Here is a 12,490-nt window from a genome sequence, read left to right on the forward strand (position 1 = left end):
ACATGAACCGTACATGAAAAATTGTTTATGGGGCCAGGAGCAGAATAATGATTTACAAACAAATGCATATTTATACAGTTAAGATTACTATATATATTGACCAACAGAAAAATGACACGTGAATAAATATTGGCCAATTGGAAAATGACACCATTTAACGTTCAAGGGTAGCATTAGACTTAACCGGATAATTGTTTTTGGGATATTTTTCTGAATATCCCACCAGTTCTTCAGCGCGAACCTAGGTGCTATATAATCGATAAGATCTGAACTAACGATAGCATCAGCATCGATCTCCTCAAAGCCGCGTATTTAGAAGAAAACCCTATTCACTTCGATTTTCTTTCGGGACAATCGAAAGACATGAGTCTTACACTTTCGATGCCTCACCCGATAGTCAACAATCATGATGATACTTTAGCGGTATCTGAAAACAGACTCAAACCAATACGTTCTGGAAGAAAAGTAAGGTTTCCAGAACATTTAAGCGATAACTGCACATAAGACACTAGTTTACACTTTGTTTCGTCTCGATTTTTCTTTGTATTATATATATATAAATTTTTTAGTTTGTTTATGTTAGCGGGACATAGGCTGGATTAAAGCATGCTCAATGCACGATTGCTTTGGTGCACGCTGATTGGCTAATTCTTATCCAATCAACACTAGTCGATACTTGGAGAATATTCTAGAATCCTCTCATGTAAAAACTATAAATGTAATAATGTTTTCCCTATTGTACTTCCTACTTGCTTCATGCTTCCATCTAACCTTGTTATTTGGAATATAATCTTTCCTGTTCAACCGTATTCTGATTTGGGGACTTGTCGAGTGAATCGGTGTCCGAGAATACTAGGCAATAGGAATAGCTGGGTCATAACCGTAAGAAGGAGATTATAACAGTTTATATATATTTATTCCAAAAAAAAACAAAATTCTTCCTTTTTTGTTTGTTAATACGTTCGATAATATATGTATATTTATATATATTTTCAAAAAAAACATTCTGTAAAAATCGCTTTTAGGTTGTTGTATGTGTATGAGTGCAAGTGTAATTCGACATATATTTAAATACACGTTTTTCTTCTTTTCCAGGACGGCTGGAAAAGACGAGGAAGAAACGAAGTTTACGATGGACCGAAATTTTGATTATATCCGTCTCTTCATTATTATAATGTACCTACATGGCCTCTTATAGTAAGGAAAAACGACCAGACGCTGCCGAACATAGCAAGCTATCAGAAGGGGTTTACCAAGGACAAACTCGTTGGGTTTTAACTTCTGGCTGGCCACGTCTTTGGGTCATCACTACGCCACTAGGCGAGGGGAGTTATCAATAGCTTCGTAAGTCTTCGACATTTGATGCTGGCCACATTAATTTTGATGGGCTAACCTAACTGAAAGCTCTTGGTCATGCATACGCACTAGATCGCGAGTGCAAACTCAGTGCTCAACACCTCTTACAACCGCCAGCCAGTTGGGATTCAAATGGTTCGAATGGTTGTGGACGGAACAGACAAATTTTTCGCCTAACGGGCTTCCGTGTCTAGTAGCAGTGGATCACCAACACCTCCAGGCAGGAACCTAGATCAATCGCTTCTCGATATATTGATAACCAATCAAATATATTTTCGAACCTCCTCACTTCTAACGTTTGATTCCACTGAGTGGGCACGATTCAATTATAGAGGTTGTTACTGGTTAAAGTTCAAATGGTTCAAATGGTTGTGGACGGAATAGAAGAAGCTCTCGCTTAACAGGCTTCCGTGTCTAGTAGCAGGGGATCACCAAATCCTCCAGGCAGGAACCTAGGTATGTTAACAATAAAAGAGGAAAAGAAATTGGTAAATCATAGTGTGATGCTGTCCTTGGTCCTTAACATTAGGTCAAGTTTCCTCTTGAAGGACTCCTGAGAAGTCGCTTGGACTGGCTCGGCCGGCAGCGAATTCCAGCTTTTGACAACTCTTAAGGAGTAGATGTTGTGTCTACATTCCGTCTTGCTATGTTGTGTTTCCAGTTTCTGGATGTTTCCCCTTAGGTTTGTATTGGGACTAAGCTTAAGTAGGTGTTTACGGAGATGTCCAGAAGTGTTAAGGATACTGTAAGCCATCAGAAGGTCACCTCTAAGACGCTTATACTCTAGTGGGTAAAGGATAAGTGATTGAAGGCGCTCTTCGTAAGGTTTAAATTTGAGTCCTCGAACTGATTTCGTGGCTCGCCGTTGGATACGCTCCAAAGTGACCTTGTCCTTTTGGAGTGAGGGGGGAGTACTATGTTTCCGTACTCTAAATGGGGACGGATGAAACTATTGAAGATTATGTGGAAAGTTCGTCCGTCAAACTGCCCAAAAATGCGCTTCAACGTTACCAGTGCAAGGTTTGCTCGGAAGGCATTTTTGTCACAGTTAGCGTAAGACTTTAAATCATGGGGCACCAGGACTCCTAAATCTTTTTCGACTTGGGATACTACTGGAGAGGAGTTACCTAAGTTGTAAATGCAGTTTGCGACATGTCGCAGATGGACTCTTTTACACTTTGAAGTGGTAAAGGTAAGTCCGTTATCGTCTGCCCAACATTGAAGTCGAGTCAGATCCTCCTGAAGTGCCTGTATATCGTCTTGGTTGCGTATCTCTCTCCAAAGTTTCACGTCGTCGGCAAAAAGTAATAAGTCTGACGTTGCCTGTTGAAGAAGATCATTTATGTAGATCAAGAGGAGAAGAGGCCCTAGTGCTGAGCCCTGGGGGACCCCACTAGGACATTCCATAGCTTGAAATAAAGTGAAATTAACCCTAACCTTAAAGTGTCGATTTTTTAGGTATGAAGTAAGCCAATCGATTAGAGGTGGTTTGATACCTAGTCGTTTGATCTTACTGATAAGACACAAGTGGTTAACCTTATCAAAAGCTTTTGAGAAATCAAGGTAAATGATATCAACCTTCCCCTTGCGATCGAGGATGCTTGTCCATCTGTCCACCGCAGTCAGCAGGTTGGTTATACAAGAGTAACCCTTCCTGAAACCATGCTGTTGGGGTGAGAAGAAACTTAAGGACAATAGATAGTCGTTTAAACCATCGCATATCAGGGACTCCATGAGTTTTGAAGGTAATGACAGAAGAGCCACCGGCCGATAAGTTGAAGGTTCATTGCGTCGACCCCCTTTGAAATTTGGTGTGATGTGAGCCAACTTCGAATTTTCCGGTGATTTGCCTTGGCTTAGCGAGTCTGAAAACATCACGCTAAGCGGCGTTGCCAGGATTGAGTCTGCCTCCCTCAGTATGGCAGGATGGATCATATCCGGGCCAGGAGAAGTATCTAATCTTAAGTGCTGCAATTTCCGGAACACCAAGTCAGCGCTTAGGTTCACTTCGGAAAGTCCTGTGGAATTGCAGATGAAACTGTCGTCAGTAACGTTGATGTCAGCCGGTTGAAATGTTTGAGAGTAATGTGCCGCCAGAAGGTAAGCGGCGTCGCCGTCGTTGTTGGCCGGACCGTTAAGACCTAGCCGTTGAGAAACTCAAGGTTGTGAACTTGGCGCACCTCCAAGCAAGAGCTTATGTATATGGCTACTCCGCCCCCAATTCCTGTTTTTCTGTCGTTGCGGAACAAAGTCATCCCAGGTAATGCTAACTCTTGGTCCGAGAACTGAGAAGATATCCAGGTTTCAGATGTTCCTATCAGATGGGCCTTATTAGCGTTGCTAAGCTCACGTAGTTCATCCAGTTTTTTTTGGTGGACTCGCGGCGTTCATATATTAGCAGTTTATGCTTTCAATTTGGAACGCGTGAGCTTCGTCCTGTTTTTCTGTATGAGCCTTATGTGAATGGACAGGTAGCCCACCTATATGAGATTTGCCGAGGTGGTAGGCCCTGTCCTTTACACGTTTTTTAAATCATTTAGACAGTCCACAAGTGGAATGGTCAGCTCCAACTTGCCTTTGTGCTTGGTCCTAGCTTCATATGGCCCATCCGGGTGCATGTGGATTCCAGGTGGCAATCGACGTCTGTTGGCACGAAATGCTTCTAGAACTGCAGCTACCATGTGGGAAGATGGGAAGGTTACCTTCATTAGACGGGGTCTAAGATCACCGTCCTTCTTGGCTAGTCTCGTCACATGCTGAGTCAGTATGTGTTTGAGCCCCAAGGACTGTTTGATGAATTTCCATTCCCTGATGTCAGAATTTGTTTGAGTAGGGTCTGCATTTTCCGGTATACCTTGCACAATTGTGTTTCTTCCGCGGAAAAACTTCTCGCGAGATTCTTTAGGGATGTTCCGTATGATATTGCGCTCAGAGTACGGTATGTCAGGCAATATTCTTACGTTACCATCGGATTTCAGCAAGTGACTTGCTTGCAAGACGTCCTCTACGTCGGTAGCATTCTTAAGTGTTACTCGGAGAAGCCTCGGGTGATTTAGATGCTTAGAATCCTTTCCTCGAGTGAGCCGGGTGACCGTTAAAGGCTCTATTCTAGGAAGTTCGAGCTTCTTGTTCAATTCACCCCAGAGCATCCTGTCGTTTTTGTCCTGCAGACTGAGAGGAAGGTCAGGATTGTCAACGACGTTCATGACAATGGGAGAATCGTCACGAACTGTTGTTAATTTACCAGGTTTCACGATGGGTTCAGGTTTAATGACTTGTTGTTTGGAGGTCAGTGCGTGTTTTTGAGTCTTGGGCTCTTTATTGACCGGACGAACAGTCTTGGGGGTAGACTGTGCGACCAAATCACCAGTTATTTTCCGTACAGCAACACTTGGGTTGCTCGGCTTAGGCGGTGATGCCTGGTTCTTTTGGGCTCTCTTAACGTGGGTCGAATCACCCACAGGGTTTTTGGGAACCACTCTTGTGTTCAGGGACCCTGAGTTGGGAGACCCGAGTTTGCTTAGGGAGTCTAATACCGTCGACGTAATGGTGGTGCTGAGCCTCGACACGTCATCATTAGTGTTGATGGATGCTCCAACGATGGTATACCTGTCGAAATCCCTATTTTTGTATCCGTCGCACGCTCTTGTTTGCCTACCGGTTTTTTACTATGGTTATCCAAGTTAACTGACAACTTGTTCCGAAGACCTGTCAGTAGGACAATGATGTTACTCAGCAAGACTACAGCGTCCGTGCTGCACGTGACACATACCCACTTTTGGTCTGACTTGCTGAGTCTGTTGTAAACAGTTGCTGTCAGATCTGTGCATGCTTCGTGGAACCAACCTTTGCAGTTGTCGCACTGCATGCCAGTTGTAACAGCAAAACGGCATCCCGGACGTTTGCATGAGTTTTTCATGACTATATTGAAGCAAACTATGTTATAGATGCTTGCAAAAGCCTAAGACCTTTAAAAAACACTAAAAAGCACACTGAAAACGAACAAAAATGGATAAAACGAGTGATATAAACTGAAACTAGTCTATACGTGAAAAAAAACCGAATAATAAGTTGAGGCAAAACCACAGGTAACTATTAAATATGGTGAAACTCAAAAAAAAGTAATCTACCGAACGTATAGCTCAGGATAGATTCTTTAGAACTGAAATGGTACTTCTGTTGCGTAAGAACACAGCAAAATTTTGATAAATGCAAATCACGTTAGGACTAAACTTCTCGTTCGAAAAGCGCGCTTTAGATATAAAACTAGATGTCAAACTACAAATATTTAAGGCATCTTGAATACATTCAAAGCGAGATTGGATCTTCATAGTAATAAAGTAAAATGAATAAATGAGTCGATCGACCTTTTATACATATTACTAAGACTGACCTACTCCAAAGGCTATCCGACTATGGTCTACGAGGCGGGATACTCGAGTTTCTAGGTCAGACAGTGCAAATAATTACACTGTGGTAACGTGTCACCTCTTTGTGCTACTTTTTTATTTCTGCTTTGGCCACAGCCAGAAGTACCACTTAATTATTGATAAATTCCAAAGTTTATTTTCTGATTTCAAAAGTAAGTGAATAAAGGTTTTTCCATTTTGCGGTACATGGTATCGCGAAGTCCTTGAAAGTTCATTCAGAGAGTCATATCAGTCTGTTCCTTTGTACATGTACTTCGTTATTTTGTGACTTAGCTCAAAACGTGAAGTTTTCGTACCTTTGTACAACATTTCAGAATTTTATGAAGAACTTCCAACTTTGGTAAAACGGTTGAAATAGTAGGGTAGGTACCTTTCTATGGATCTCAGAATTAATGTGTTTACTTCATGATTCTCCAGGCCTCAAAGAAGCAGACGATCGTAGTTTCCGCACAAATGCTCGGAACTATGCGCCTTACACCAATAGTACGGCATGTGCCTTGATGGAACAGTCCGAATTGCGAGGACTCTCCGGACTAAACAGGTTGAGGAGATAAGGAATATCATTCTTAAGTGGAACTTCATTGAAAATTAATCTTTCACGAGGACGTCCCTTAAGTAAAAAGGGCTGACCATTTTTCCACAGTGAGGTTATAAGGCGAGACTAATTTAGCAACCAGCTAATCAGAAGCGTTTGAGCAATTTCAAGGTCACGGAGCCAAGTTCAACACGCGATGCTAACATACGGTCGGTTCACAGCGGATTTTAGAGAGAAGGTGATTAATGAGAGGTTAAAACAGATCGGACGGCGAAACTCTAATTTAGGGACGAGCCAGTGAGAAGCGTTTGAGCAATTTCAATTATTAGCCAATCAGAAGACAGTACAAAATAAAAATATATTACAAGAAAGTAATGAATTACAGTGGATATTCTTTTGCTACATGATTTAAAAACTTGTTGAGGTTTGATAAAGGCTCAGAAGTTCTGAATTCATAATGCATATTGCATAGAAACTCGTCCATAGGGTTAGCGTTTGGGGTTAAGGGTTAGGTTAAGGTTAGGGTTAGGTTAGGGTTTAGGGCTATGGTTAGGGTTTAGGGTTAGATTAGGGTTAGGTTAAGGTTAGGGTTAGGGGTTAGGGTTAGATTAGGGCTAAGGTTAGGGTTAGGTTGAGGTTAGGGTTAGGTTAAGGTTAGGGTTAGGGTGCTAACATGCGATCGGTTTACATCGGATTTTAGAGAAAACGTGTCTATTGACGGGCTACAACCCTAACCACTAACCTATGGACGAGTTTCTATACAATATGCATTATGAATTCAGAGCCTCTGAACCTTCATCAAACCTTAACAAGTTTTTAAATCATGTAAAAGAAGAATATCCACTGTAATTCATTACTTACAATATATTCTCGGTTTATGCTAACTGTCTTCTGATTGGCTAATAATTGTCAAGGTCATTTAAGATTCGTTCAAAGGCCGTCGCTAAATTAGAGTCTCGCCGGTTATAATTTGTGGACGAGCTTTGATTGACATTAATATGACCTTGAGAAGATTCACCTACTTTTTAGAGTCTAGAGAGGGTCACAAATCAGTGTAAGGAATTAGAATTGGCCCTGAAATCCGCGACTTACTATCTCTAGTCTTATTGGTCCGTCCGTAAACTACGCTCTCATCAGCGACACATACTCGCACCCCTCGTAATTTTTGTATGGTAATCTGCTACTTCATTTCTTTTACAGGACTCACTAGCTATGTGCTGTACAGAGCAAGTAATTGATTACTTTTATATTTGCGGCGTGGATTATGGTGTTGGCCTAGAGAGCTTCAGCTCAGGTAATATCTTATTGGTTAGTATGCATCTGGTGTTTCCCAGGCGAAAAACGTGATGGTTATCTTGATCTTCCTCCTCTGGAGCGGCCCTACAAGTGCCGCGTCCTTCAACACTTTCCTGAATATTCTCCGAGTTGTCCTTTTGATGAGGAATCCACTGCACTGGTATTAAAAATTATTAACTCAATTCTGATCGCTTTATAGATTACGATGCCCCAAGGTCTCAATATATTTGGTCAAAGTAGCCCATTATTTAACCGGTTCCATTTGCCCCAAAGACATACTTTTATAATTACTAGGGAAGATGGTACTCGTGTTCACGGCTTAGCACTGCTTTTCTGCGAACTAGTTACACATGAAGGCTTTAAAGAGGCAGTCAGTTCACTGCAAATGATGTACACTGCAGATCTTCAGTCGCGTAGACTCTCAACGCCTACAAAGGAAGAACTTAACCCAGGGGTTATCAAGGAATGCTTTGGGAGTCAGAAAGATTCTCTTTTTACTACAAAGGTAAGTATTTTTGTTGGACGCCAGCTAACAAATGCATTTTGATTGGTGTTTTGTGGTGTGAACGGTCTTTAGTCTTTATGTCATGTGATTAGCATTATTTTCCTGCAGTTTTAACCATATATATAGCTATCAAAGGGACTTGCTATGACTATTCTTTTAGACTGCTGTAGCTAAAATTGCTTTGATGGCTTCGTCAATATATTCGGCATCATAAGCAAAGATGGATAGTGGCTAGCAGTGGAATCCAGGACGCGCGTTTCGTCCTATTTGGGACCTGTCAGCTGGATGTACCTGCATCTCAGAGTTGATGCTCACAAGACTCGAACCCAGTACCACTCGCTTCAAACACCATCGCGTTATCCACTCAGCTACTGAGTCCTGATAGCCACTTGCTTGTGCAATGGGGTGAATTTATATTCGGCATCAGTTGTGTACGATCTTATTTCCTTCTCTTATTATTATTATTTAAACACAAATTTTGGTACAAGGGAGCACTGAATATATATGCGCCACATTTCGTCATCCTATTTGTGTGAGGGCTAGAATACTGTCCGGGCGTCCAAACCGAACAAGGGGGTTTTCTCAGGGAGCCACACCCGGAGCCTTTAACCTAGAGGTCTAATTCATAAGGCAAGTGGAGCAACGTTAGGCGATGCAGTCGTATGGTAGCCTGTGGCCAACAATAGGTTCATACGCTATTTAGTCCCCTAGGATCCTGGAGCCCAAATGTACCATTGGTTTGAAATCAGGGTTTTCCAAATGCCCTAGGTGGATCCTCTACATCCACCAACCCGATCAAGGCGCCGGACATTCGCTTTTTTTCCTCTCAATTTCGTAAACAACACCCGTGGTGCGAGAAGGCAATGAGTAGGACTTCCCTGGCAGTGGGTGCATATGCGTGGCCATGTGAGAGCATTTCGAGAGGGAGCTGACTCTCCTCACCCTCGGTCGTACCAGGGCATTTCGGGTAACCTATGTACTTAAAGCTTCAACCGACGGAGTAACATTCTGTGGCCGTTAAGTGACTTTTAGTACATTCATATAATGTTTTTGACATATTCTCTAATATATGAATATTGTTGCGCTTTACTTTTCTCAGTATCTGGAATCAGAGGGTTGGTAAGCTTGAGTCTTACATTTGCACTCCAGAAGCTCTGCTTCCTTAAGTAACAGATTGACTGATTTTAGTTTTTTTTTCGTGTAACATTCAGATTTGGGTACACTTGATTCATGTCAGTGTAGTAAATCTACTTACCTTGTATTTATTTTAGTATTTACAGACAATATTTACAAGCAAATCTTATATTATACTTGATGCTAAGTTGTATGATTATTTTGTTATAACCCAGTGACCGATTTGGAGTTCTTGCACTCAACTTTGAGCCATATTTGGAAAGCCTGATAATATTATCCGGTTGTTCAATCCAGAGATTGGACTGGGTTGGGACCTGGATATCTGTGGTTAAAAGCTATATGTTTTGACCAATAATCCATCTCTAAATGATGCCTGTATAATGAACTATTAAAACATAAATTTTCCATAGCGATATGGTTTTGATTTAGGTAAGGTCCCCAGTTTATCTAGCAACCACGAATCTATTTCACCAACAGTCATTGATACAATTTGATCATTTTGCATTCGATATATTTACAAAGAAGTGGTAGTTTTGGATAGTGTAATAAGACAATAGTTCCTGTTATTTGGTAATAAAAGTTATTTTGCACATGCGTGACATAATTTATTAGCAACCATTCCTTATTTCTTCCAGGCTATCGGTCTTTTGTCTCGTCATCCGTTCATTTTCGGTTTGTTTAATTGGTTGGAGGATTTGTGGGCTATGATGTATATTTCTCCTAGTACTAAATGCCTTCAGTCCACTTTGGAACAATGTATTCATGATATGTTGTTTAAAACTAAACTTCCTACTGTTGGTCAATACGTAACGTTTTCCACTCCATTCAGGACTCATTATGGTTATTGTCCTGGTTAGTTAATGATTTCCTGTATTTGTTTTTCACTTTGATTATTGTAATGCTCTTTAGTTCCATTGATGTAGGAACCTGTTCCAACCGTTTGAACAATTGTTTTTTGCCAATATGGTTGTGGAGATTGTTGAGCTTCATTAAAATCATAAATCGATCATCGAAACTCAACAATATCCACAACCGTATACTGATGATTATCATGTGCTCACTAGTTGATAGCTTTGAGAGGGAATTATTGTAGTGTCAGTGAGAAGTTGTGACGAGTATCGTTCAACTGTGTTGGGTGTGAGGCAGTCACCTACCAAAGACGATGGAAGTTGGCCGTGCAATATCGTGCATTGATTGAAGTTGAAAATGTACACCGTCAGATACCAGCTCAGTGATTTAGAGGTCAAGTGCTCGCATGCGATACCGAAAATCCTGATCTCTAAACAATCCCATAGTAGGACGAAAGGGGCGTCCAGCTCTTCCATCTATTTATTTGAACACATTGGTACAAAGGGGCACCGAATACATATGCGCTACACAAGTCACTTGGTTTGTATGTGGGCTGTGATAGTTCCCGGGCACCCATACCGAAGCAGGTGATTTTCTTTAGGGGCCGCACCCGGAGCCTTCAACCTAAGGATCTAATCCACAAGGCAGTGGAGCCACGTCAGGAGATGCAGTCCCATCGTGTCCGGCGACCAATAATTTGTTCATACGCCATTTGTTCTCTGAGGATCCTGGAGCCCATATGCACCATTGGTTTGCAATCATGCTTTTTCAACTCCCGTACCAGGGCATTTGAGAGCCATACACTTTATGACTAAGGGATATCCTCAAGTAAAATAGGAACCATTACTAATAAAGGTAAATATTATCTTCAAGTACCATGGTGTTTGTTATTGTAACTTACTAAGTATATGTTGATTCCACTCTGAAAACAGATATTTTAATGCTTGTAGAAAGCCTTCGCCTTTTAAATAAAGCCTACTCACAACAGATAACATTTTAGTTGTCATTCCTGTCAGTTTGTCAGCTACAGTGTAGGACCAGGAAAATATATTTGTCGGTCCACGTTGCCTCATTAACACAACAAGATGATCACCGAATTCATAGAATTAGTTACTTCAATGGTAGTAATGTATAAAAGAAAGATTGTGTATAAGGATATAATACAGGAAGAAAGAATTAGTTGGTAGAAAGAATGGTATAAAGTAATTTTAATCTCACGATTTAAGGGAAGACAAGCAGTGTATACACCTACGCCATTGTGATCGATTCTGAGCCATATCACCCGGAGTTTCCAGCAATTGTTTACGATAGTCGCACGGATCCCAACCACGTAGTTTGCATCTACAACATGGCTTAGGCTAGAAGTTTATGACCTTATGGACTGATACCACATTTTGGTATGGCCGCCCCTAACTTTCTCCCAACCGTCTCCGACACTAGTCAACATTGCACGCCGTGTTAATCGGTGTTCAGGCATACGTAACACGTGGCCCAACCACTTTAGTCGATGAAGATACACAACCTCCAACTGATTTACCATCATTCCCTAATACCCTGTGTCTGTCTAATCTCACTATTACTTACCCGGTGATCCCAGCAGATACGAGCAATATTTCTAAGACATCTGTGATCAAATATTAGTAACTTACGAGTATCTTCTATTCTTAGTGGCCACGTTTCGCAGCCGTAAAGTAGAATAAAACGAACTGCTGCGCAGTATACCCGTCCCTTAATTGATAGACAGATATCTCGCCTTCGCCATAGGTGACGTAAGTCGGCAAAAGCCGAACGAGCTTTTCGAATCCGTGCTGAGATTTCGTCAGACACCAACCCATTAGGGCTGATCAGACTTCCAAGATAAGTGACGTTATCTACGCGTTCGACCACTTCACTCCCTATCCTTAGTTCAGGTGCTGATGCAGACCAGTCCTGAAGCAACTACTTGCATTTAGAGGGGTAGAAACACATCCCAAATATCCTGGCATTGTTGCTGAGTGCTACCAAAAGACTGCATTTTATCAGCGTCTTCACCAAACAGAACTATATTATCTGCGTATCCTAAGTCGATAAATGGACCTTCTGGAAGGAGATCAATACCCGAGAATTCAGTAGACGAAAATGTTATTTCCATCAATAGATCTATGATGAAGTTAAACAAAAATGGAGAAAGTGGACAGCCTTGACGGACACCACTTGAGGTTGCAAAAGCAGATGACAGTTCGCCATAAGTTCTGACTCGACTATTAGTGTTTGAGTAAAGAGTGTTCACAAGGTTTATGTACTTTTGAGGTACGCCTTTCAATGACAGACACTGCCTCAGAAACTTTCGGTCTACAGAGTCAGATGCCCGGGATAATAACGTCAGTTGATGTTGAGTAACATGGT

The 12,490-nt window shown here is 41.5% G+C and overlaps 1 protein-coding gene across 2 annotated transcripts in view; it reads left to right on the top strand.

Moving 5' to 3' along the window:
- Positions 1–5,754: 5,754 nt before the first annotated feature.
- The window catches only part of DENND5A_2 (DENN domain-containing protein 5A), a gene marked incomplete at its 5' end in the record, with an annotated part of 59,463 nt that continues 52,727 nt past the window's right edge, over positions 5,755–12,490 (top strand). Inside the window, 5 exons of one of the 2 annotated variants that reach the window (XM_051210577.1) lie at positions 5,755–5,938; positions 7,522–7,615; positions 7,656–7,777; positions 7,817–8,122; positions 9,892–10,108. Coding sequence is in view for 1 of the 2 variants with exons in the window: in XM_012936773.3 (XP_012792227.1) it covers positions 7,534–7,615; positions 7,656–7,777; positions 7,817–8,122; positions 9,892–10,108 (727 nt within the window). Of the gene's footprint in view, positions 5,939–7,521; positions 7,616–7,655; positions 7,778–7,816; positions 8,123–9,891; positions 10,109–12,490 lie in introns of those variants that run through there. The other variant, XM_012936773.3, reaches the window with a different exon arrangement.

Source organism: Schistosoma haematobium, chromosome ZW, assembly GCF_000699445.3.
Source record: "Schistosoma haematobium chromosome ZW, whole genome shotgun sequence".
Taxonomy (NCBI): domain Eukaryota; kingdom Metazoa; phylum Platyhelminthes; class Trematoda; order Strigeidida; family Schistosomatidae; genus Schistosoma; species Schistosoma haematobium.